This window comes from Grampus griseus (genome assembly GCF_964374135.1).
Source record: "Grampus griseus genome assembly, chromosome: 10".
In the NCBI taxonomy this organism is placed as follows: Eukaryota; Metazoa; Chordata; class Mammalia; order Artiodactyla; family Delphinidae; genus Grampus; species Grampus griseus.
The window spans coordinates 31,888,414-31,911,919 of NC_139004.1; the positions used below are offsets into that span (position 1 = coordinate 31,888,414).

Consider the following 23,506-nt stretch of genomic DNA (forward strand, 5'->3'; position numbering starts at 1 on the left):
GTATACAGTTTTAAAAATATTGATATACATGGTAGAGAGAAGTTTCTGAATTCTTCTAAATGTGGAGAAGAAAGGCAGGGAAAATGGAGGAGTAAGGAGGGTAGACCACCGGCAGGGGGTTGGTGGGGAATTGGGTATGGAGCTGGAACTACAGAACATGCTAAGAATGAGTGAGAACCAAAAGCCAGAGGAGTTCAAAGATCGGCAGATGGGGTGAAGGACCAAAGCTGATGACCCTTTGAAATGCTTTTCAGAAACATAATCCTTGACAGATTGCCCGCAGTCATTTACCGGCACAATGCTCTGGTAAGAGTAGGCTCAGGTACTTGGTCAAATCCATTGCCCTGGATCCCTCCCTCCATATGCATCCCTCTGTGCAGGCCAGTTACCCACTGCTGAGTCTCACTGAGTCCCGGAGCCTTTCCAGTTGGCACCCAAGAAACAGCTGCGACTTCCTACCCAGTCCATCCAAAACAAGCTTTCCTTTTAAATGCCTATAATACATTCCATCAAGTATATGTCTTAATATTGGCTCTTATTAAGTATTTGTCATTTGCCAGGGACTTTGCTAAGTGCTTTATATAGATTATCTCATTTAATTCTCCCAATAATTCCATGGGATAGTAGTATTACTATGTCCACTTTACTGATGAAAAAACTTAACCTCTAGAGAGGTTAGTTAAGGTAAGACTTGCTCCACGTCATTAAGCTTAGATTCAAATCCATGAGTCTCCACTCTAGACCACAACACTATCCTGGATAAAACATTTTAGTTAAGAAGAAAAAAGGCAATCAATAGTACGTTGAACATCTTAAGATAATAAATTGGGAGCCTAGGATGAAAATTATATTCTATCAGATACTCATTCCACTCTTCCATTCCGTAATCAACCGAACATTTGTTTGATATTATCATTTGTTTGATAATATTACCTGACAGAAGAACTGTTGCTGGCTTCCTGCTCCAGGTGTGTTATTGAAGGTGCTAGTAGATTTGGAAGAAGGAACTGGAAGACGATGAGACACACTGACCGGTACTGGAGTCCTGTTTGGCTGGGTCAGCTGATCTCCCGTAAAGTTTGATCCTGATGCACCAGACTGAACCGCAGCCCCAAGACTAGGATGGGCAGTGCTGGATGAGCTGACAACAGGGAACCGACTAGGTCCTGACATGCTTGTCACCGAGGGCATGGCGGCGAAGCCAGGTCTTCCTTGGGAGACGCTGCTCTGCCCAGGGGACAGGTGCAAGACGGTTGGCGATGCCTGCTGCAAGGGCATCTGCCCACCAACGATCTGAGGAGAGGCATGATTGACTATCACTGGACTTCCAGAGGCGGCGAACGTCTGCCCAGACACTAACTGGACGGCAGTATTCTGGTTGTTCAGCATCTGTCCAGAATATGGTTGGTTGGTCCTGAGCATGCTGGAAGAGTTTCTGTTCAACATGACATGCTCTGAGGTCACTTGGCCAGAAATGAGCTGAGAGGGTTGAGTCTGAAGAAGTTGCCCATTTATGGTCTGGACGTGGTGTACCGAGTTGGAACTGACGGAAAGGCTTGTAGGTATGAGGAACTGACTCTGGGGTGTGTGAGGCTGGCCCATGGGAGAATGAATAACGATACTGCCCCCAGCGCTGCTCACGGCCTGCGAGGTGACTGGCTTCCTTGTGTTCTGTTGGTTTACAATGTTCACCGACATGTGCGGACCAACCACTGAGCCCTGGGGTGAGCTCGCAGAGGCGAACGAGATCCCTGGCTGAACATGGTGCTGCTGTATTCCCAAATTGTTCACATTGTATGTGTTTTGCTGACCCATTTGGATAGGCTTTGGCTGGATATTAATTGGGACTTTATTTGAATTTGGTGCAAGACCCCTTTGTATGATGATGTTATGCACAGGTAAAGATGTTTGGAAATTTGTGCTATTAAATGGAACGGTAACAGGCTGTGCTGCTGGGCTGGAACTGGAGCTCCCAAACAAGGAGCTGCCATTAGGAGTCTGTCTGTGGACCAGAAGCCCTCCACTCACATCTGATGGGGCTTGTTGCCCACTACCCTTTAATATGATTTGAGATCCATCTAGGTTATTAATAGTCATCATGGAAGGTTGACTACCAAATGACCCAATTAACTGTATTTGACCAGAACCACTAATCTGACTGTTATTAGACAAATGCTGGCTGGGCACACTGATCCCCACGTGGTGCATAAAGCCATGGTGCACACCCACTGTATTGCTTGCAAACGATGTGCCAACAGGCACATGAGTCACCCCTATAGGCTGCAGCGTCTGACCTGAGTAATTAGAAATATTAGAAGCCTGAGTAAAGGATGCTGATGAAGAGGGATGAAGCTGAGCTTGTGCAAACTGTTGGCTTGAACCTATACTGGCGTCCAGATATGCCTCTTCTGCCAATGTCTGTTCAGTGATATTGGCCTCCTGCAAGGATTTCTGAAGAATGTCGAAAGGTTGGTCCTCACTGAGATCAGGAAGAGGAGAAGACTCAAGTTCATCTTCAAGAAACTGAAGGCTACTTGAAAGTGGCAGTCCATCACTGGGCCCTTCTCCAAGCTGGCTGCTTACAGCTTTGAGGGATGACTTAGGATCAGCATTCTAAAAAAATAAGCAGGATGTTACATGGCATATCTAACCTTGGAAAGAGATTCTTAAACAAAAATCTCATCTCACTTTTGAATATGAATAAAGCATAACAGTCTGCTTTTCAGGCACAACTCTCCAAACTGCTCACCTCATTCTCTTTTTTTAAAATAAATTTATTTTTATTTATTTATTACTTTTGGCTGCGTTGGGTCTTTGTTGCTGCGCACGGGCTTTCTCTAGTTGCGGCGAGCGGGGGCCACTCCTCATCGCTGAGCGCAGGCCTCTCACTGCCGCGGCCTCTCTCGTCGCGGAGCACAGGCTCCAGACGCACAGGCTCCGCAGCTGCGGCTCGTGGGCCCAGCTGCCCCGCGGCATGTGGGATCCTCCCGGACCAGGGCCCGAACCTGTGTCCCCTGCATTGGCAGGCGGATTCTCAACCACTGCGCCACCAGGGAAGCCCTGCTCACCTTATTCTGATACTTGATTTCCTTAGGAATGATGTTTAATGTTGTTTTTGTAAGTATATGCATTCACTGCTCTGATAAAATTATTATAGGAAACAGATCAATGATGCCAACATACTCATGGCTACCTGGAGTTTAGCTTTATTTTTTAGATAGTGGCATGGCTTAATTTTTTTCAGGATTGCTCCCAAGTCCAAAGCTTGAGTGGGACTCAGCCTAGGGTATGTGCGTATCCAGGACACAGCGATGTCTAGTTTTTTGTACCACAGGAGTAGATGTGAGTTTTGAGAGTTCCGAGTGTGGTTCTACTAGAGGTCCAGAAGGTATCCCAGATCCAGGCTTGACTTTAAAGGTTTCTCGGAACTCCCCTAGTTCTAACCTGCCCCACTCCAGGCAAAATCGGCCTGGATAAAAACAAGCTTCCCATATGAAATGAGTGAATAGTTATTTGATTTCTTAGAAGTTATCAGCTTATTATGATGCTTTAAAAACCATTTCAATGTCCTATTCAAGAGTAAAAGTTGGTCAACATTTGTCAAGCGCTCACTTCTGCGTTTGTGTCTGTCCGTAACGAGTCCTTAAGGACTGCGCATTCCAACTAGAGACAACAACACAGGCAAATGAAGGGAACTGAACACAGTCACTGACAAATAAGAGACACGATGCTGGCCAGCAGTTTATCATGGGATACGTCAAAATTATAAAAGAAAAAAAAAATGGAATCAGTCGTTATTTAACATAAGGTGAAGACAATGTGAATATCCTTAACACTACTGAACTGTACACTTAAAATGGTTACGATGGTACATTTGTTGTTATATATATTTTTAACACAATTAAAAATTTTAAAAAGATGAAGAAAAAAATCAAAAATAGATCAATCAAGTATAAACAGTCCAGGACTTCCCTGGTGGTGCAGTGGTTAAGAATCTGCCTGCCAATGCAGGGGACACAGGTTTGATCCCTGGTCTGGGAAGATCCCACATGCCGCAGAGCAACTAAGCCCGTGCGCCACAACCACTGAGCCCACGCGCCGCAACTACTGAAGCCCACGCACCTAGAGCTCGTGCTCCGCGAAAAGAGAAGCCGCCACAACGAGAAGCCCGTGCACCGCAACGAAGAGTAGCCCCCACTTGCCGCAACTAGAGAAAGCCCGTGAGCAGCAACAAAGACCCAACGCAGCCAAAAGTAATAAATAAATAAAAATTAAAAAAAAAAAAAAGAAAACAGTCCAGGGAATTCTTGGGGGTCCAGTGGTTAGAACTTGGCGCTTTAGCTGCCAGGGCCTGGGTTCAATCCCTGGTTGGGGAACTAAGATCCCACAAGCTGCATGGCGCAGCCAAAAAAAAAAAAAGAATGAAGAGTCCAACTTTCAAAACTATACAGATTCTCAGCCCTAGGTTAATAAGGTGTGTTGGGGGCTAGATGATGGGAAGACCCAGGTAGAAAAGCCAAGACTAGTTCACTTGACACCCAATCAACAGTTGAAACGGGACTAATGTGGCCTCAGTTAGGTGGACACCACCTTAGGACTTGAAGAGTCATTTGAAAGGAAGTGGGAAAAAGCAACTGAAAGCAAGGAGGTTTGTTTGTTTTTGCAGAGAAATATCAAGGCAACAGTGGATTATCTCCTGAGTGGTGGTACACAGTTTAATGTTTTTACAATGCACAAATTAACAGACCACAGGTTTAAAATTCCATATTTTTAAAAGCTTTTAAAATGTTTTACTGACATGATGCAACTCAAGTTTACAATAAATACACCCTGAATGAAGCAGCCTGAAGAGTTAGAATTAATACTTACGTGGAAGTGGGAGAGCTGGTAAGTAAAAATCATTAGTGTTGGCAAACAGGCTCAGTATCTACTTTATGGGTTTAATGGCATCACATGCAGTTATTGCCCACGCAGAATGAATTTCAGCATTGCTACTAATTCATAAGCCTTACAGGAAATCAGTGCTGTGACTTTAAAGCCACCCCTAGCATGTGGAGGAGTCTTGCATGTTATGATCTGACATACTTTACACATACTCAAATACTTTAAAGAATTGTGCATTCCCAAGGACTTTCTGAATACTATTCCATTTTATGGATGAAGAAAATAAAGACCCTGACGATGACGATAAGTTGACATTAACTGAGCACTGTGTCAACTGATTTCCATGGACTAGTCCATTCATCTTAACCACCCTATGAGGTAGATTTATCATTCTCCTGGATTCACAAATAAGGAAACTGAGTCTTAGAGATTTAGTGATAGATGCAAGGTTATAAAGCTAGTAAGTGGCAGAGCAAGGATTCAAACTTGGGTGGTTGGACTCTGGACTCCCATCCATGGCAGAACAAAGCAGTTGAAAAGATTAAAGTAACATAGGCTTAAACACAACAATCCGGATATAGTTTCCAGGCAGGACTTCCCTGCCCTCAGGTCAGATTTCTTGTCTAGATGTTCCTAGAGCTTAAGAACCTGCGCTCTGGAACCTGGTGGCCTGGGTTCGATTCCTAGCTTGCGACTCCTGGCTGTGTAATACTGGGTAAATACCAACCTTTAGTTCTCTCATCTTTAAATATGGATAATGATAGAACCTACTTCACGGAATTATTGTAAGGTTAACGAGGTTAATATGTGTTAAGCTCTGAGTGCCAAGAACATACCGAGCGCTCAGTAGGTGTCAGCTACTTGATCTTTCTCCTTGTTTAAGATGAAAATGATTAGAAAGTAACCACAATACAGAATGATTTTTTTAAAGCTTATGTAACAACATTCAAAAGACTCTAATATAAGTTTCTCAGGCTATAACGTTTCTGAGGCATTTTAGAAAGAAAGTTGAAACCTTAGGAAAATGGCAAAGTAAAAATCTTAATAGACTAAGTTAAAAGTAGAAAATGTCAACAAAATTCAATAGATTTTCCTTTGTGTCAATTACAAAAGACAAAGTAGGGATTCCCATTATGATACAAAGGCAATTAAAGCTTCAATTCACTAGGCATCAATGAGACAAACATTTGATCATTGCATTCAGTTTCCAATACTCACACTAGAGTTGGCGAAAATTGAATTTGAATTGGCTGCAGAATATCCTGCATTAGTCAAGTCCTCATTGCTCTGCAAAAGTACAAATTCAAAAAAGTGATCACTTTGACTCTCAGGAAGAAACAAAATGTATGCCTACGATGGTCTGAGTATTACTTACCGATTTATTACTAGGTCCATGTAGAAAATAGTTCAATGCCTGTGGGTCTCTAGAAAACAACAGCCAAAAAGAGAAAACAGCAAATAAATACATTACTTATATTTAGGGTTCATTTTTACAGGGGAAAAAGAAAGTGATGTATTAGTTTGAGTAAAATCCTCTCCCTGTTTTAAAACTATTAGTAGTTTTTTTTGTTGGTTTTGTTTTGTTTCATTTTGATGTTCCATTTCCTATCATCACTCATTTCTGCCTCCTAGGATTTTTTATAAAATAAATTTAATAAAGGATTACCTAATTATGACCCCTATGTTAATCCATGTCACTTCGTCTCCCTTCTATATCTATGATGATTATTTAATCTTTATTTTAAAAACCCACTTGGTTTTAATATGCTTATTAGGTTGTTTTAGTACAGCAAACCTCACACATTTGATTTACCCTTATTTTGGAATGAGCATCTTACCCAATAAGATCAAGGAGACACGAGTCATCATCATCATCCATGACAACTATAAAGAAAAGGAATAAGAAAGCACTGTTTCAGCAAAGCAGATTAAAGTCAGTAGCATCAATGCAACACAAAAATATACCTTATACTTTCCTAGATAAATAACTAATTCATGTGACTTTTCCCTCTAATTGCTTATTATGAATGTGACTTTTAAATTTTTGTGGTCATTCAAGAGATGAAGTATTCAATTTACATTGTTTTTATTGAACACAAATCCTTAACTTACAAGTCAAAAAGCAATCTAGACAAATCAAGGAGAGTTGGCAGCAACCACTCACACACAGATTCCTCAAAGGGGCGGTAAACCATGAACAGTAACTTCCTCAAAACGTACACAGTGAACAAGAGGAGAAATCGTATTTTTGTTTTAGAAAAAAATCTCATGCATACAGAGGTCTTTGAATTTTGCGACTGGATATTTCCAAACCTGGTGAGCAATCTGGATTTCTAGCCATATTCTGGCTATCTTTAGGAAAACAGAAAAGTCAGTTGTCCCTACTTTTTGAGACAGAAGAGGCACCATCGCCCCAGGCAGTACTGCAACAGGCTCTGCCCTGAAGGTCCCAAGTTCCTCCCTCTGCAGCAGTAACGCCAACTGTTCAATTCCAAACAGTCTGCATCCCAACACTGGAATCTTTAAAGTAGAAACCCTCAACCCCAAATTCACCCCAGCTCCAAGCCCAAATCTCTCTCTCTCCCCAGCCATCGACAGCATCCAGCCTAACCAGCGCAATCACTGTGCTCTGGCTGAAACAATAACAACTGTATAAATTCCAAGAGCAGCTCTCCCCCTTTCTTTCTCCTCCCTCCCCCCGAGATCCAGCAAACTTACACTAGTGATCCGACACCTGGCAACACTGCTTCGCACCCATTTCGAGCCATGCAGTGGAATAATTTACATCACGGAATGCCAAGGCCAAGAGTTCTGGAGCCGTTGGAAAGGGCAGTTGTGAACGGCAGTTGGACGGAGGAATGAAATCCTGAAGAGATGCCCAGAAGAGGGACACGCCCGAAGAAGGCAGAGGCAGAGTTTCTACTAAGTTTTTTTTCTCCGTTAAAACTGCCATCTCCTCTCCACTTCCCCTCAGCTTCCCATCCTATCAGTCACAAGGCCAAACAAATATAAAATGTACTCCTGCCACATGGAAGGAAACTTGCTCTCTTCAGGAAGGGTCTGGAAGGGGTAAGTATCCCCCCATGTGGGACCTTCCCGTTGATGGGAGAATTGGTTCAGCTGCTGAATGATCCGGACGATTACAATCCATTTGAGTGGATCATCAGTGGAGAGGAGAGGTGATGGGTGAGACAGGAGGAGGTCAGAGTGGGGAAAGCCTGTCAAAAGGTAACATCCATGGCCAAAACTGTGAAAGGCACAGCAGGCTAAGTGAAGTCTGCATCTAGCCCTCAGATGTCCAGGTGCCCAGGGGCATGCGAGGACGACTCTACTAATATGACTTTGAGGAGTGAAAAGGGACAGGAAAGAGAAAGAGGAAAACTATCATTAAGTAGATATGTAGACATCAGTGTGAAGAGCTTCCCTTAAATCATGATAGTTAATATGTAGAACTGCACTAGCTGTTGTTGCTCATTACCGTATCCTGGGCTTATCTCCCAGACAGCACACTCGCATGGACTAAATTAGCCAAATATGACGTATAATTAAGCCTATAAAGTGGATATTATTTCTTTACTTCAACGTGACCATTTAAATGGAGTTCCACTGTATCCTTTGTAAATTTATTTTTTTTAAGTGTCTAACAGTCTCTGGAACAAACTAATTAATAAAAACGTACGTGAAAAATAGCTTACACCAAAGCAGAACACTTTCATGCCTCTCCCACTTCCCTCACTGCTTTACACCTGTACCCAGCTCCTCCAGTGGATGAGATGCCCAAGGGTTAACACACACTGAGGGAGGGAGGCAGCGTCAGTCACTCCTCCGAGGAGGTGTCACTGCCACTGGGACTTTCAAGCACAGAGAACATTTGTTACCCCAAAGCTCAAAGTGACAAGCTACTCCTTGAGTAGCCCAAATAAAAGAACAATTTTACAATACTGAATGAAATTAAAAGCCATTGCACATCCCCCACAGCAAACCAAGCAGACCGCTCAAATGCTTGACGAAACGCTCCTGGGGGACATCTGCCCTACTCGGGGGCATCAGTCCTAACAGACAGACCTCCTCCTCCAGGCCTCCTTGGGTAGAACTCTACGAGCCTTTATCCTCAGGGGTACCCCAAGAATTCTGCTTTTTAAAGGGCCGCACTCTTTTCTGACTATAAACAGTTTCAAATTAGAAGAGATGACTCTTATCCCTACATGCCCAGCTCTACAGGGTGCCAAAACACAGTCCTATTACAGCCCGAGCCAGTAGTCCTTTCCCAGGAGGACACACGGCCCACCAAAGCAAATCTACCAAAGTAAAACTGTAGAAATTGACTACGATTCTAAAGTGGGAAGACAGCCTGAGGATCAGAAATGGACTCAAAAGTGAAGAGCTTAGTTTTTTTGGAAAAGATTCGCCCATTACTTCTGGACTCTTGTTGAGGCTCTTTTCTCATTAAAGTAACAACCCTGGATTCACTAGATGGGCCTCTGGCCACAGGTGAAACCTATAAGGCTGTGTGAAAGTTAAGTCCCCCCTCTAAGGGGTTAAAAACTACTTCTTGGTTCAGCACACTTGAGCAAGACACATCCCCTAAGTAAGAGCAGTTTACAGCAGTAGAATTTGTCAGGGAGAGAAGGGGATTGCAGTTCTTACAGAATCCTCATAGGCACCCCAAGAGATCAGAAATCACTGCCCCAGACACCTGACTACCACTCTCAAAAAGTTAAATCTAATATTTAAAATGGCTCTTACTATTCTTAGTCAAGAGGCACTATGAAAGTGACATTTCCAATCAGTGGGGGAAAGATGTTAGCCTTCTAGAGAAAAGAAGGTGGAGCCGTACCTCACATCTTACACAAAAATAAATTCCAGGTGGATCTAAGAGTTAAATGGGAGGGAGGAGGAGAGCTTCAAGTACTAGAATAACATATGGGAGAATTTTGTTTTTATAATCTTGGAGTAGGGAAAGGCTAAGTATGTCACAAGACGCAGAAGTCATAAAAGAAGATTGCCAAATGTGATGACAAAACATTTTTAAATTCTGCATGATAAAAGAAAAAAAAAAACATGAATAAAGTCAAAGACTAAAAAACCCCCAAAAAACATAGGACGGGAAAATACTTTCAATTCATATCACAAACAGCTTTTCTCCTTAATACATAATTCCTATTTTTAAAAAGTCAGCTACCCTGCAGAAAATCAAAGGGTATGAAAAATCAGTTCATAAAAAAAGGAAAGACAAGTAGCTCCTAAACATGTAAAAGTAATCACCCTCACTTAGAATAAGAGAAATGAAATTAACGTTACAATGAGATACTATTATTTGTCAGATTGGCAAAGATAAAGAAGTTTGGTTAAGGACTATGCTAGTCAGGAAATGGGAAATAGGGACTTTTATACCCTGGTAGTGAGAGTGTAAACTCACGTGAGCTCTGGAGAGGGCAATTTAGCAGTCGCTTTCAAAGTTTTAAGGGCACACATCACTTCACCTAGCAAATATTTGCAGGTACTCGTCCCGCAGATATTCTCCTACATGTGTGAAATGATATGTGTATAAGCATCTCCAGTGCAGCATGATTGGTTTTAGCAAAAGACTAAAAACCTCGATGTCAGGGGTAGGGGGTTTCTTCTTAAGGTGATGGAAATGTTGTGTAATTAAACCACTGAATTGTACACTTTACAGGGTACATTTTATGGTATTTAAATTCTATTTAAAGCATTTTTAAAAACTCTATGTCCATAATGAAAGAGGTGTGTACCTTTCTTGTTCCTTTGATCATATATCTTTCTAAGTCAGTCTGTATAAATATGCCTCATTTTTCTTTGTATTTTATTTTTTACACTGCAGGTTCTTATTAGTTATCTGTTTTATACATATTAGTGTATACATGTCAATCCCAATCTCCCAATTCATCCCACCACCACCCTCCACCCCCGCCACTTTCCCCCCCTTGGTGTCCATATGTTTGTTTTCTACATCTGTGTCTCTATTTCTGCCCTGCAAACCAGTTCATCTGTACCACTTTTCTAGGTTCCACATATATGCATTAATATACGATATTTGTTTTTCTCTTTCTGACTTACTTCACTCGGTATGACAGTCTCTAGATCCATCCACATCTCTACAAATGACCCAATTTCATTCCTTTTTATGGCTGAGTAATATTCCACTGTATATATGTACCACAACTTCTTTATCCATTCATCTGTCGAGAGGCATTTCGGTTGCTTCCATGACCTGGCTATTGTAAATAGTGCTGCAATGAACACTAGGGTGCATGTGCCTTTTTGAATTATGGTTTTCTCTGGGTATATGCCCAGTAGTGGGATTGCTGGATCATATGGTAATTCTATTTTTAGTTTTTTAAAGGAACCTCCATACTGTTCTCCACAGTGGCTATATCAATTTACATTCCCAACAACAGTGCAAGAGGGTTCCCTTTTCTCCACACCCTCTGCAGCATTTGTTGTTTTTAGATTTTCTGATGATGCCCATTCTAACTGGTGTGAGGTGATACCTCATTGTAGTTTTGATTTGCATTTCTGTAATAATTAGTGATGTTGAGCAGCTTTTCATGTGCTTCTTGGCCATCTGTATGTCTTCTTTGGAGAAATGTCTGTTTAGGTCTTCTGCCCATTTTAGGATTGGGTTGTTTCTTTCTTTAATACTGAGCTGCATGAGCTGTTTATATATTTTGGAGATTAATCCTTTGTCCATTGATTCGGTTGTGAATATTTTCTCTCATTCTGAGGGTTGTCTTTTTGTCTTGTTTATGTTTTCCTTTGCTGTGCAAAAGCTTTTAAGTTTCATTAGGTCCCATTTGTTTATTTCTGTTTTTATTTCCATTACTCTAGGAGGTGGATCAAAAAAGATCTTGCTGTGATTTATGTCAAAGGGTGTTCCTCCTATGTTTTCCTTTAAGAGTTTTATAGTGTCCAGTCTTACATTTAGGTCTTGAATCCATTCTGAGTTTATTTTTGTGTATGGTGTTAGGGAGTGTTCTAATTTCATTCTTTTACATGTAGCCGTCCAGTTTTCCCAGCATCACTTATTAAAGAGACTGTCTTTTCTCCATTGTACATCCTTGCCTTCTTTGTCATAGCTTAGTTGACCACAGGTGTGTGGGTTTATCTCTGGGCTTTCTATCTTGTTCTATTGATTTATGTTTCTGTTTTTGTGCCAGTACCATACTGTCTTGATTACTGTAGCTTTGTAGTATAGTCTGAAGTCAGGGAGTCTGATTCCTCCAGCTCCGTTTTTTACCCTCAAGACTGCTTTGGCTATTCGGGGTCTTTTGTGTCTCCATACAAATTTTAAGATTTTTTGTTCTAGCTCTGTAAAAAATGCCATTGGTAGTTTGATAGGGATTGCATTGAATCTGTAGATTGCTTTGGGTAGTATAGTCATTTTCACAATATTGATTCTTCCAATCCAAGAACATGGTATAGCTCTCCATCTGTTGGTATCATCTTTAATTTCTTTCATCAGTGTCTTACAGTTTTCTGCATACAGGTCTTTTGTTTCCCTAGGTAGGTTTATTCCTAGGTATTTTATTCTTTTTATTGCAGTGGTAAATGGGAATGTTTCCTTAATTTCTCTTTCAGATTTTTCATCATTAGTGTAGAGGGATACAAGAGATTTCTGTGCATTAATTTTGTATCCTGCAACTTTACCAAATTCATTGATTAGCTCTAGTAGTTTTCTGGTGGCATTTTTAGGATTCTCTATGTATAGTACCATGTCATCTGCAAACAGAGACAGTTTTACTTGTTCTTTTCCAGTTTGTATTCCTTTTATTTCTTTTTCTTCTCTGATTGCTGTGGCTAGGACGTCCAAAACTATGCTGAATAATAGTGGTGAGAGTGGACATCCTTGTCTTGTTCCTGATCTTAGAGGAAATGCTTTCAGTTTTTCACCATTGAGAATGATGTTTGCTGTGGGTTTGTCATATATGGCCTTTATTATGTTGAGGTAGGTTCCCTCTATGCCCACTTTCTGGAGAGTTTTTATCATAAATGGGTGTTGAATTTTGTCAAAAGCTTTTTCTGCATCTATTGAGATGATCATATGGTTTTTATCCTTCAATTTGTTAATATGGAATATCACATTGATTGATTTGCGTATATTGAAGAATCCTTGCATCCCTGGGATAAATCCCACTTGATCATGGTGTATGATCCTTTTAATGTGTTGTTGGATTCTGTTTGCTGGTATTTTGTTGAGGATTTTTGCATCTATTTTCATCAGTGATATTGGTCTGTAATTTTCTTTTTTTGTAGTATCTTTGTCTGGTTTTGGTATCAGGGTGATGGTGGCCTCATAGAATGAGTTTGGGAGTGTTCCTTCCTCTGCAATTTTTGGGAAGAGTTTGAGAAGGATGGGTGTTAGCTCTTCTATAAATGTTTGCTAGAATTCACCTGTGAAGTCTTCTGGTCCTGGACTTTGTTTGTTGGAAGATTTTTTATCACAGTTTCAATTTCATTACTCGTGATTGGTCTGTTCATATTTTCTATTTCTTCCTGGTTCAGTCCTGGAAGGTTATATCTTTCTAAGAATTTGTCCATTTCTTCCAGGTTGTCTGTTTTATTGGCATAGAGTTGCTTGTAGTAGTCTCTTAGGATGCTTTGTATTTCTACGGTGTCTGTTGTAACTTCTCCTTTTTCATTTCTAATTGTATTGATTTGAGTCCTCTCCCTCTTTTTCTTGATGAGTCTGCCTAATGGTTTATCAATTTTGTTTATCTTCTCAAAGAACCAGCTTTTAGTTTTATTGATCTTTGCTATTGTTTTCTTTGTTTCTATTTCATTTATTTCTGCTCTGATCTTTATGATTTCTTTCCTTCTACTAACTTTGGGTTTTGTTTGTTCTTCTTTCTCTAGTTTGTTTAGGTGTAAGGTTAGATTGTTTATTTGAGATTTTTCTTGTTTCTTGAGGTAGGCTTGTATAGCTATAAACTTCCCTCTTAGAACTGCTTTTGCTGCATCCCATAGGTTTTGGATCGTAGTGTTTTCATCGTCATTTGTCTCTAAGTATTTTTTGATTTCCTCTTTGATTTCTTCAGTGATCTCTTGGTTATTTAGTAACGTATTGTTTAGCCTCCATGTGTTTGTGTTTTTTACGTTTTTTCCCCTGTAATTTATTTCTAATCTCATAGTGTTGTGGTCAGAAAAGATGCTTGATATGATTTCATATTTCTTAAATTTACTGAGGCTTGATTTGGGACCCAAGATGTAATCTATCCTGGAGAATGTTCCGTGCGCACTTGAGAGGAAAGTATAATCTGTTGTTTTTGGATGGAATGTCCTATAAATATCAATAAAATCTAACTGGTCTATTGTGCCATTTAAAGCTTGTGTTTCCTTATTAATTTTCTGTCTGGATGATCTGTCCATTGGTGTAAGTGAGGTGTTAAATTCCCCCGCCATTATTGTGTTACTGTCAATTTCCTCTTTTTAGTTGTTAGCAGTTGCCTTATGTATTGAGGTGCTCCTATGTTGGGTGCGTATATATTTATAATTGCTGTATCTTCTTCTTGGATTGATCCCTTGATCATTATGTAGTGTCCTTCCTTGTCTCTTGTGACATTCTTTATTTTAAAGTCTATTTTCTCTGATATGAGTATTGCTACTCCAGCTTTCTTTTTTTTTTTTTGCGGTATGTGGGCCTCTCACTGTTGTGGCCTCTCCCGCTGTGAAGCACAGGCTCCGGACGCGCAGGCTCAGCGGCCACGGCTCACGGGCCCAGCCGCTCCGCAGCATGTGGGATCCTCCCGGACCGGGGCACGAACCCATGTCCCCCGCATCGGCAGGCGGACTCCCAACCACTGCGCCACCAGGGAAGCCCCCAGCTTTCTTTTGATTTCCATTTGCATGGAATGTCTTTTTCCATCCCCTCACTTTCAGTCTGTATGTGTCCCTAGGTCTGAAGTGGGTCTCTTGTAGACAGCATATATACGGGTCTTGTTTTTGTATCCATTCAGAGAGCCTGTGTCTTTTGGTTGGAGCATTTAATCTATTCACGTTTAAGGTAATTATTGATATGTATGTTCCTATGACCATTTTCTTAATTGTTATGGGTTTGTTTTTGTAGGTCCTTTTCTCCTCTTGTGTTTCCCACTTAGAGAAGTTACTTTAGCATTTGCTGTACAGCTGGTTTGGTGGTGCTTAATTCTCTCGGCTTTTGCTTGTCTGTAAAGCTTTTAGTTTCTCCATCAAATCTGAATGAGATCCTTGCCAGGTAGAGTAATCTTGGTTGTAAGTTCTTCCCTTTCATCACTTTAAATATATCATGCCACTCCCTTCTGGCTTGTAGAGTTTCTGCTGAGAAATCAGCTGTTAACCTTATGGGAGTTCCCTTGTACGTTATTTGTCATTTTTCCCTTGTTGCTTTGAATAATTTTTCTTTGTCTTTAATTTTTGTCAGTTTGATTACTATGTGTCTCGGCGTGTTTCTCCTTGGGTTTATTCTGCCTGGGACTCTCTGCGCTTCCTGGACTTGGATGGCTATTTGCTTTCCCATGTTAGGGAAGTCTTCGACTATAATCTCTTCAAATATTTTCTTGGGTCCTTTCTCTCTCTCTTCTCCTTCTGGGACCCCTATAATGCGAATGTTGTTGTGTTTAATGTTGTCCCAGAGGTCTCTTAGGCTGTCTTCATTTCTTTTAATTCTTTTTTTCTTTATTCTGTTCTGTGGCAGTGAATTCCACCACTCTGTCTTCCATGTCACCTATCCGTTCTTCTGCCTCAGTTATTCTGCTATTGATTCCTTCTAGTGTATTTTTCATTTCAGTTATTGTATTGTTCATCTCTGTTTGTTTGTTCTTTAATTCTTCTAGGTGTTTGTTAAGCATTTATTGCATCTTCTTGATCTTTGCCTCTATTCTTTTGAGGTCCTGCATCATCTTCACTGTCATTATTCTGAATTCTTTTCCTGGAAGGTTGCCTATCTCCACTTCAGTTAGTTGTTTTTCTGGGGTTTTATCTTTTTCCTTCATCTGGTACATAGTCCTCTGCCTTTTCATTTTGTCTATCTTTCTGTGAATGTGCTTTTCGTTCCACAGGCTGCAGAACTGTCTGTCTCATTATTTTTAACGGCTGTGTAATATTCCAGTGTGCATGAATCATGATTTATGCTCCCAAGTGCTGAGTGGAGGCAGAATATATACATGTGTTTGTAAATATTCAGACCCTGAAATGAGGCACAAATAACCAGCAACACCAGCTGCTTCTGTGAGGGAATCTGGGTGGCTGGAAACACAGAGGAAGGTATACACTTCACTTATATGTCCTTTTGTACCTCTTGAATGTTATGCCACATGTGTGAAAGGCTTATTTTAAGAAATAAATACAATTAATATGGGAATTTCCTGGCAGTCCAGTGGTTAGGATTCTGGGTTTTCACTGCCTGGGGCCCAGGGTTTGATTCCTGGTTGGAGAACTAAGGTCCTGCAAGCCACACGGTGCCCCCCACACCAAATACAATTAATAAAACAAAGAGGATGGGGGAGACCCATGAAACACAAGAATCTCAAATCAGTCTCACTCTAGGTAAGCATACCAGAGATCAAATACCTGGAAAATTTTCAAGCAGCCTAGTGGCCTCAAGAATAATCTACATCAGCTATCTGTAAGAAATATCTTCCAGACAGTCTGATTTTCATTAAGATCACAGAAAGATTTTAAAGACCTCTAAGACAGGGATAAAAAGGAAGATGACAGGCTATTTAAAATGTTTTTCATACAGTGGGAACAGTCTGAGCTCTCATATCAAGAAATGTATTGGTTTCAAGAACAGCTATTTCAGGAAAGCTAGCTAAGCAAATCAATTCTACTGATTTAAGATATTATAATCTAGCAGCAGTAGAAGAAAATTTTTAAAGTCATACACAGGATTTCAAATACTTCACAAAATGAAATTTGGTATGTGACTGCTATAACGAATGATTCTCTTCTCTTCCTTATATGCCTCTCTGTTCTTTTTCTTCTTCCAAAAACATTACATAGTGAAAATGACTAGGAAGCTAAAACTTTAAAAGATCACCAAGAGTCAATATAATAGGCTATCTTACCAACATACAAAAAATTACTGACATTTGCTTTATTTGCACTAATTTGGTATAGCATCAGTATATGCCATAATTTCCCAATCATTTACAAACAAATTTACCTTTAAAAGGTGCTGAGGCTAGCAGAGGGATCATTGGGAAACTTTATTTAAGCAATCATGAGCTGTGGAATGGTTGCAGTGTTCTCATGTGATCTGTGCCTGAGCTATTCAAGGTATAACGAGCTGTAGTCACTTTTATTTTTACCCACATATTTACCAGTTCCAGTGCTGTTCGTTCCTTTGAGTAAATCCAATTTTCATCTGGTATCATTTTCTCCCTTCTGAAGGATTTCTTTTTTTAAAAAAATTAATTAATTTATTTATTTTTGGCTGGGTTGGGTCTTCGTTGCTGTGTGCGGGCTTTCTCTAGTTGTGGCAAGCGGGAGTTACCCTTCGTTGTGGTGCATGGGCTTCCCACTGCGGTAGCTTCTCTTTGCTGCAGAGCACGGGCTCTAGGCATGAGGGCTTCAGTAGTTGTAGCACGCGGGCTCAGTAGTTGTGGCTTGTGGGCTCTAGAACACAGGCTCAGTAGTTGTGGTGCATGGGTTTAGCTGCTCCGCAGCATGTGGGATCTTCCCAGGCCAGGGCTCAAACCCTTGTCCCCTGCATTGGCAGGGGGATTCTTAACCACTGTACCACGAGGGAAGCCCCTGGAGGATTTCTTTTAATATTTTTATAGTACAGATCTGGTGATGAATTCTTTCAGTTTTCGTATGTCTTTAAAAAAAGTGTTTATTCTGCCTTCATTTTTGAAATGTGTTTCATGGGACATATAGTTCTAGACTGAGTTTTTTCTTCTCTTTTGGATCTTTAAAGATATTGCTACACTGTTTCTTGCTTGCATTGTTTCCAAATAGAATTCTGCTGTCATTCTTACTTTTGTCTTTTTGTACATGATAGGTCTCCCCTCCCCACCCCACCCCCACTCCAATGCTTTAAACTTTTTCTCTTTATCACTGGTTTTAAGCAATCTGATTCTGATATGCCTTGGCATCATTTTCTTCATGCTTCTTGTGCTTGGGGTTCATTAAACTTCTAGGATCTGTAGGTTTATAGTTTTCCTCCAATTTAGAACAATTTCAGCCATTCCTTCATATATTTTGTGTCCCTACCCCTCCTTCAGGGACTCCAATTACCTACGATTATGCTGCTTGAAGTGGTTCCACAGTTCACTGGTGCTCTTTAAAAAAAATTTTTTTAAGTGTCCTTTTATCTCTCTGGCTTTCATTTAGGATAGTTTCTATTGCTATGTCTTCAAGCACACTAATTTTTTCTTCTGCAGTGTCTAATCTGCTTGTTAATTGCATCCAATGTATTTTTTATTTTCAAACATTGTAGTTTTCATCTCTAGAAGTTGGGTTTTTTTTAATATCTTCCATTTCTTTATTTAATATGTTCAATCTTTCCTCTACCTTCTTGAAATTATGCAGAATAGTGACAGCTTTTTAATGTCCTTCTCTACTAATTCTATCATTTATATCATTTCTGGGTCTTTTTCTACTGATTGATTTTTGTCCTCCTCATAGTGGGTGGTATTTTTCTCCTTCTTTGTATGCCTGGTACTTTTTTATTGGATTCCAGACATTGCTGATTTTACATTATTGAGTACTGGATATTTTTGTATTCCTATAGATACTTTTGAACTTTGTCTAGGACACAATTAAGTTACGTGTAAATGGTTTGATTCTCTTGAGGTCTGCTTTTAAGCTTTGTCAGTCTTTAGTCTAGGGCTAATTTTGCCCTATAGTGAGGCAATACCCTTCCGAGTACTTCACTTGATGTCCCATGAATTACAAGGATTTTTGCAGTCTTGCAGGTGGGAACACAAACTCTTCTCTGCCCTGTGTGAGCTCCAAGTGTTATTTCCTATAATGTTTTTGGTTGATTCTTTCCCATGACTTGGGTAGTTTCCCCACACACATGTACCGATCAGGTTACCAGCTGAAGACTCAAGAGAGACTCTCTGCAGCTCTCCAGGGTTTTATCTTCATGTAGCTCTCTCCTCTGGTGCTCTGCCCAATGAGTTTTAGCCACTTTTACCCCCCAGCTGCATCAGCTCAACTCAGGAAGATTACTAGACTCCATCTGGATTCCCCTTCCCTGCGCTATGGCCTGAAAACTCCCCAGACAGAAGCTGGGGCAGTTACAGGGCTTACCTTATCTGTTTTCTATTTCTCATGAATCCCTGTCCTGTGCTGCCTGATATTCAATGTCTAAAAACCATTGTTTAATATATTTAATCTAATTTTTAACTGTTTTATGCAGGAAGGTCAATCCAATCCCTGTCATTGCATCTTGGTCCTATAGCGATTTTTAAGGTTTTGGAAGAAATCACTTTAGGAGGTAAGAACAGCTTATATGAGTTCATTAGCATGAATTATAGAATCAGAGCATCCTCAAAGGAGGAAAGGAGAAAGGGAGGACAGTAAATTGTAGTTTTATCCCCTGCCTCCTTCTGTTTTCTACCCTGAAGAATAGCTTAGGGAATGGGGAAAGCCGCTTCACTAATTACTACCTTTAATGAACTTGTTCAGTGGTTGAAAAGAATAAGCATTTAGACAACATTTAGCACCCACTATGTGCCAGGTCCTCTGTTAAGGACTGGGAATATCAAATGAGTATGACATAAAATGCAATAATAAATGTAAATACCCTTAACATTTTTGTAGGACTGTAAAAGCAAGGCCAAGAAGTAAATTATTATGTTTAAGCAAACAATATTCTGATAAGTGTCATGATGAAAAAGTTACACCATAAAACAGTCACTTACCCAGGGCAAGTAACTGTTTACGTCATCTAAGATATAAAGTATTTTCATCTTATTCCTTTTACTATATTGTCACTGTTATGGACTGTTAAATTTTATTTTTATTATTTTTTGGCTGCACCGTGCAGCACACGGAATCTTAGTTCACCAACCAGGGATCAAACTTGTGCCCCCTGCAGTGCAAGCATAGAGTCTTAACCACTGGACCACCAGGAAAGTCCCCGGACTGTTAAATTTTGTAATTGCAAGGCTGTGTCAAACTTCCTGGCACAGTTCCTGATTGTAAGGAACTCCCTTTCTTTGGGGAGAGAGATGCAACAATTCATCACAACGCAAGGTAAGAAGTGCTAGAGCTTTTGGCGGGGGTTCCCAAGCTTTTTCAGGTGAAGTCGCTGGTCATTTTTTTTTGTGAAATAATATGACATTTTACTAGGAGAAAACACTAGTATATTTTCACAATTATGCCCATTTGTAAGAAAAAGAAGCTGTCAAACTCAACAAGATGGGCTCTGAGTTTTTCCTTTGTTATTCAACCAAGACCTTCATTCTTTTTGTAACTAGCTAGAGCATACTAACAGCAAGGAAGAAAGGTGGAAAAAACTAAGAACATTATTAGGAGAAAAACTTAGGAATCAAAAAAAAAAAATTCCAGGCCTTAAAGCTGCTTTAATTCCAACTTGGAATGAGGTGGAATAGAAACAAACCTAATATATTAAGCAATCCAGCTGGCTAAACAATGCACTAGAACATGGCGGGAAAGAGTGACCAACCTTGGGGGGTCAGGAAGAAGTCTGGCCAGGCTTTACAGGGGCTGGGGACATGTACAGGTCGGGGCGGGTGGGACACGGAATTTGGAAAGGGCTTGTTCTGGATACTGACATTGACTAGGCTTGTGATTACTGACAAATTCCAATCTCTCAGGGCCTGTTTTCTCATCTTTAAATGAAATTAATAGCCACATCAGTGATTTAAAAACTTTGATCCCCGGGGACCTAGGATTCTCTGAGGGGTCCAGGAGCTGTCTTGGAGGCCTAAAGGTTGGTGGTAGAGGCACTGTAATGCTCCACTTCTCCCCTTTAACTCAGTGATAGAACTCTTAACTGGGAGAAAAAAGTTTGAAAATCATTTAACTTATCCAACTCCAGAACTCAGTGATTTGTTGTGTGCTGTAAAGGAATGACCTTTAATGGTGGTCAAACTGAACATGGAAACACAAGGATCCACAGAAAGCAAGACATTCATGATTATTTTAGCAAGAGAACAGTGATGAATATATCAAACTTCTTTAAGATAAATTCCAACATAGTGCTAACGATCCTAAGTTTACTGACTATAGAACCATTAATCGTACACAGATTGGTGTTTCTCAAACTGGGATTTGCAGAAGTAATCTTGGGTGGTCTGAGTTCTCAAGTTGGAGAAACATCAACAGATTTTAAAACCAGCCAGAAACACACATGCTGAAAATTTTCAGGGCTGATAAAATTTCTGCTTAACATGTTTACTAAAAGCCTCTCAAAATCTTGAGATCTAATGGGAATCTACTGACAGAAGACCTGTGTATGCATTGTCTGACTGATGCAAAGATGGTCCTGGGGAAAACATTTCCAGGTCTCTCTTTATCCTCCTTTAATCTCAACTGCCAATGCTGTGCCAGGCTGGGTAGAGGAGGTCTAAACAAAGGATGGCATCAAAAGAGACTGTGGGTTGGGTCTCAAAAGTCTTTGAGGTGGTTCAAGAGATACCCAACTCTGGAAGTAACAAAGCCCTGCAGCGTGGAAGGATGCACTTAACTGCCTACTCTCTCCCACTGCACAGCTAGTGGTGGTAAAGAACTCTGGGTATTAAGTTATGGCTCAAGTATAGTGGACTAAAAGACTGACTTCAAATCTAAATGTTACTAACAGACTACCTTCTAGAAGCTTACAGTAAAAAACATATTACAGTGCTACCATCAAAAGTAGGAATCTTGTCATATTCATCTTCATATCCCCAGCAAATAGCACATAAACAGGTATAATAAATACTTAATAAATATCCCGGGTTTAGATGTAGGGCAGCTGTGGAGAAAGAGCCACCTGAGTGCTGGGCGAGAGCCTTCCAGGGTTCTTTGGGGCTAGAGGAATCTTGAAACCATGGATCACCTATATATGTTTTGAGACATGCTTTAGATGTTTTTTTCTGGAAGCCCTGCAACTACCGTAAAAATTGAATGTATTGTTGAAAAGACATATGGCCAATGGTGGCAGAGTCTGCATAGAACCATGCTTCGTGGTGTTCCAGGAAAAACCTTTCGGCTTGTTGGTTATATTATTCAGTCTGGCTGTATAACTCATTGTGTTTTTGAATACTCTGGTGGTGTTGTCATGTGTTCTGAACCATCAATAGAGCTTAAAATTCAGAATTCAGATATTGTCTTTGCAGAAAATTTTAGTCGACATTTTTATGGTATCCAAAGAGGTGACACTGTGATTGCAAAAAGCCCGAGTGATCCAAAATCAAATATTTGTAAAAGAGTAATTGGTTTGGAAGGAGACAAAATTCTTATCAATAGTCCATCAGGTTTATTTAAAAGCACAGTTATGTGCCAACGGGTCATGTTTGGTTAGAAGGTGATAATCTATAGAATTCTACAGATTCCAGGTACTGTGGACCTGTTCCATATGGACTAATAAGAGGATGTATCTTCATTAAGATTTGGACTCAATGATTTTGGATTTCTACATGACAGCCCTAATGGCCACAGATTTTCTGATTGGCAAGCATTTATTCTTTTGATTTGATTACTGTCTTCTGTTCAAGTGAATTTATTATTGTCACTAAAACCACGTACTTGCTAATAAACTATTTGCTATTCTAAATAAATAAATAAATAAATAAATAAATGTAGGGCAGCTGCATTTTATGCAAATATTGTGTTCCCAAAGGCCTTGCCTTAAAAACTCACATAATTCTACTTTAATCCTGAAAAAGAAATTTATAATTTCCCAAAGTCCATCAGCATTGAAAATTTGCTATTACATTCTGTTAAAATTTTTTTTAAGGGTTTCCCTGGTGGCGCAGTGGTTGAGAGTCCACCTGCCTATGCAGGGGACGCGGGTTCGTGCCCTGGTCCAGGAGGATCCCACATGCCGCGGAGCGGCTGGGCCCGTGAGCCATGGCCGCTGAGCCTGCGCGTCCGGAGCCTGTGCTCCGCAACGGGAGAGGCCACAGCAGTGAGAGGCCCGCGTACCGCAAAAAAGAAAAAAAAAATTTTAAGGTGTAACAATGAAACTTGGGTTACATTTTTAAAAATAACTCATATCTTTTAGAGATCCCATACTGAAATAGGTATGAATGAAGTAATACAATGTCTGGGATTTGCTTCAAAATAATATGGACTGGGGAATTCCCTGGTGGTCCAGTGTTAGGACTCCACGCTTTCACTGCCAAGGGCATGGGTTCGAATCCTGGTTGGGGAACTAAGATTCTGCAAGCTGCGTGACATGGCAAATAAATAAATAAAATGAAATATAATAATAATAATAATATGGACTGGAGTTAGTTATTAAAAACAGGGAAATCCGTCTCCCCTGCCCCCTCCAGAGATTCTGATTCACCAGCAATCTGGGGTTACTATGGGGTTTTCTCCCTGACCCCCTGAGGTTGGTCACTCTTTCTCCCCCCATGTTACAGCACACACTTGGGCACATTTCAGGCAAACTGGGGAAACTGTCCCCAACTGCAGGCAGATGGGACCTGCAAACAATGGCCTC

At 40.4% G+C, this 23,506-nt stretch overlaps 1 protein-coding gene and 1 pseudogene across 2 annotated transcripts in view; one reads left to right on the forward strand and one right to left on the reverse strand.

Annotated features, from left to right (window-relative positions):
- The window catches only part of BICRAL (BICRA like chromatin remodeling complex associated protein), a 44,480-nt gene extending 27,178 nt beyond the window's left edge, over positions 1-17,302 (reverse strand). The window contains exons 1-5 of the mRNA XM_082663576.1: positions 17,202-17,302; positions 6,723-6,768; positions 6,260-6,308; positions 6,103-6,171; positions 934-2,613 (exon numbers count right to left, since the gene is read on the reverse strand). Coding sequence (XP_082519702.1) covers positions 934-2,613; positions 6,103-6,171; positions 6,260-6,308; positions 6,723-6,763 — 1,839 coding nt within the window. The 5' untranslated portion in view covers positions 6,764-6,768; positions 17,202-17,302. The remainder of the gene's footprint in view (positions 1-933; positions 2,614-6,102; positions 6,172-6,259; positions 6,309-6,722; positions 6,769-17,201) is intronic.
- A 4,689-nt stretch (positions 17,303-21,991) lies between these two features.
- Positions 21,992-22,534, forward strand: LOC309828224 (mitochondrial inner membrane protease subunit 1-like; annotated as a pseudogene). The gene has a single exon. The product of its transcript is annotated as a mitochondrial inner membrane protease subunit 1-like (transcript).
- The last annotated feature ends 972 nt before the right edge of the window (positions 22,535-23,506 follow it).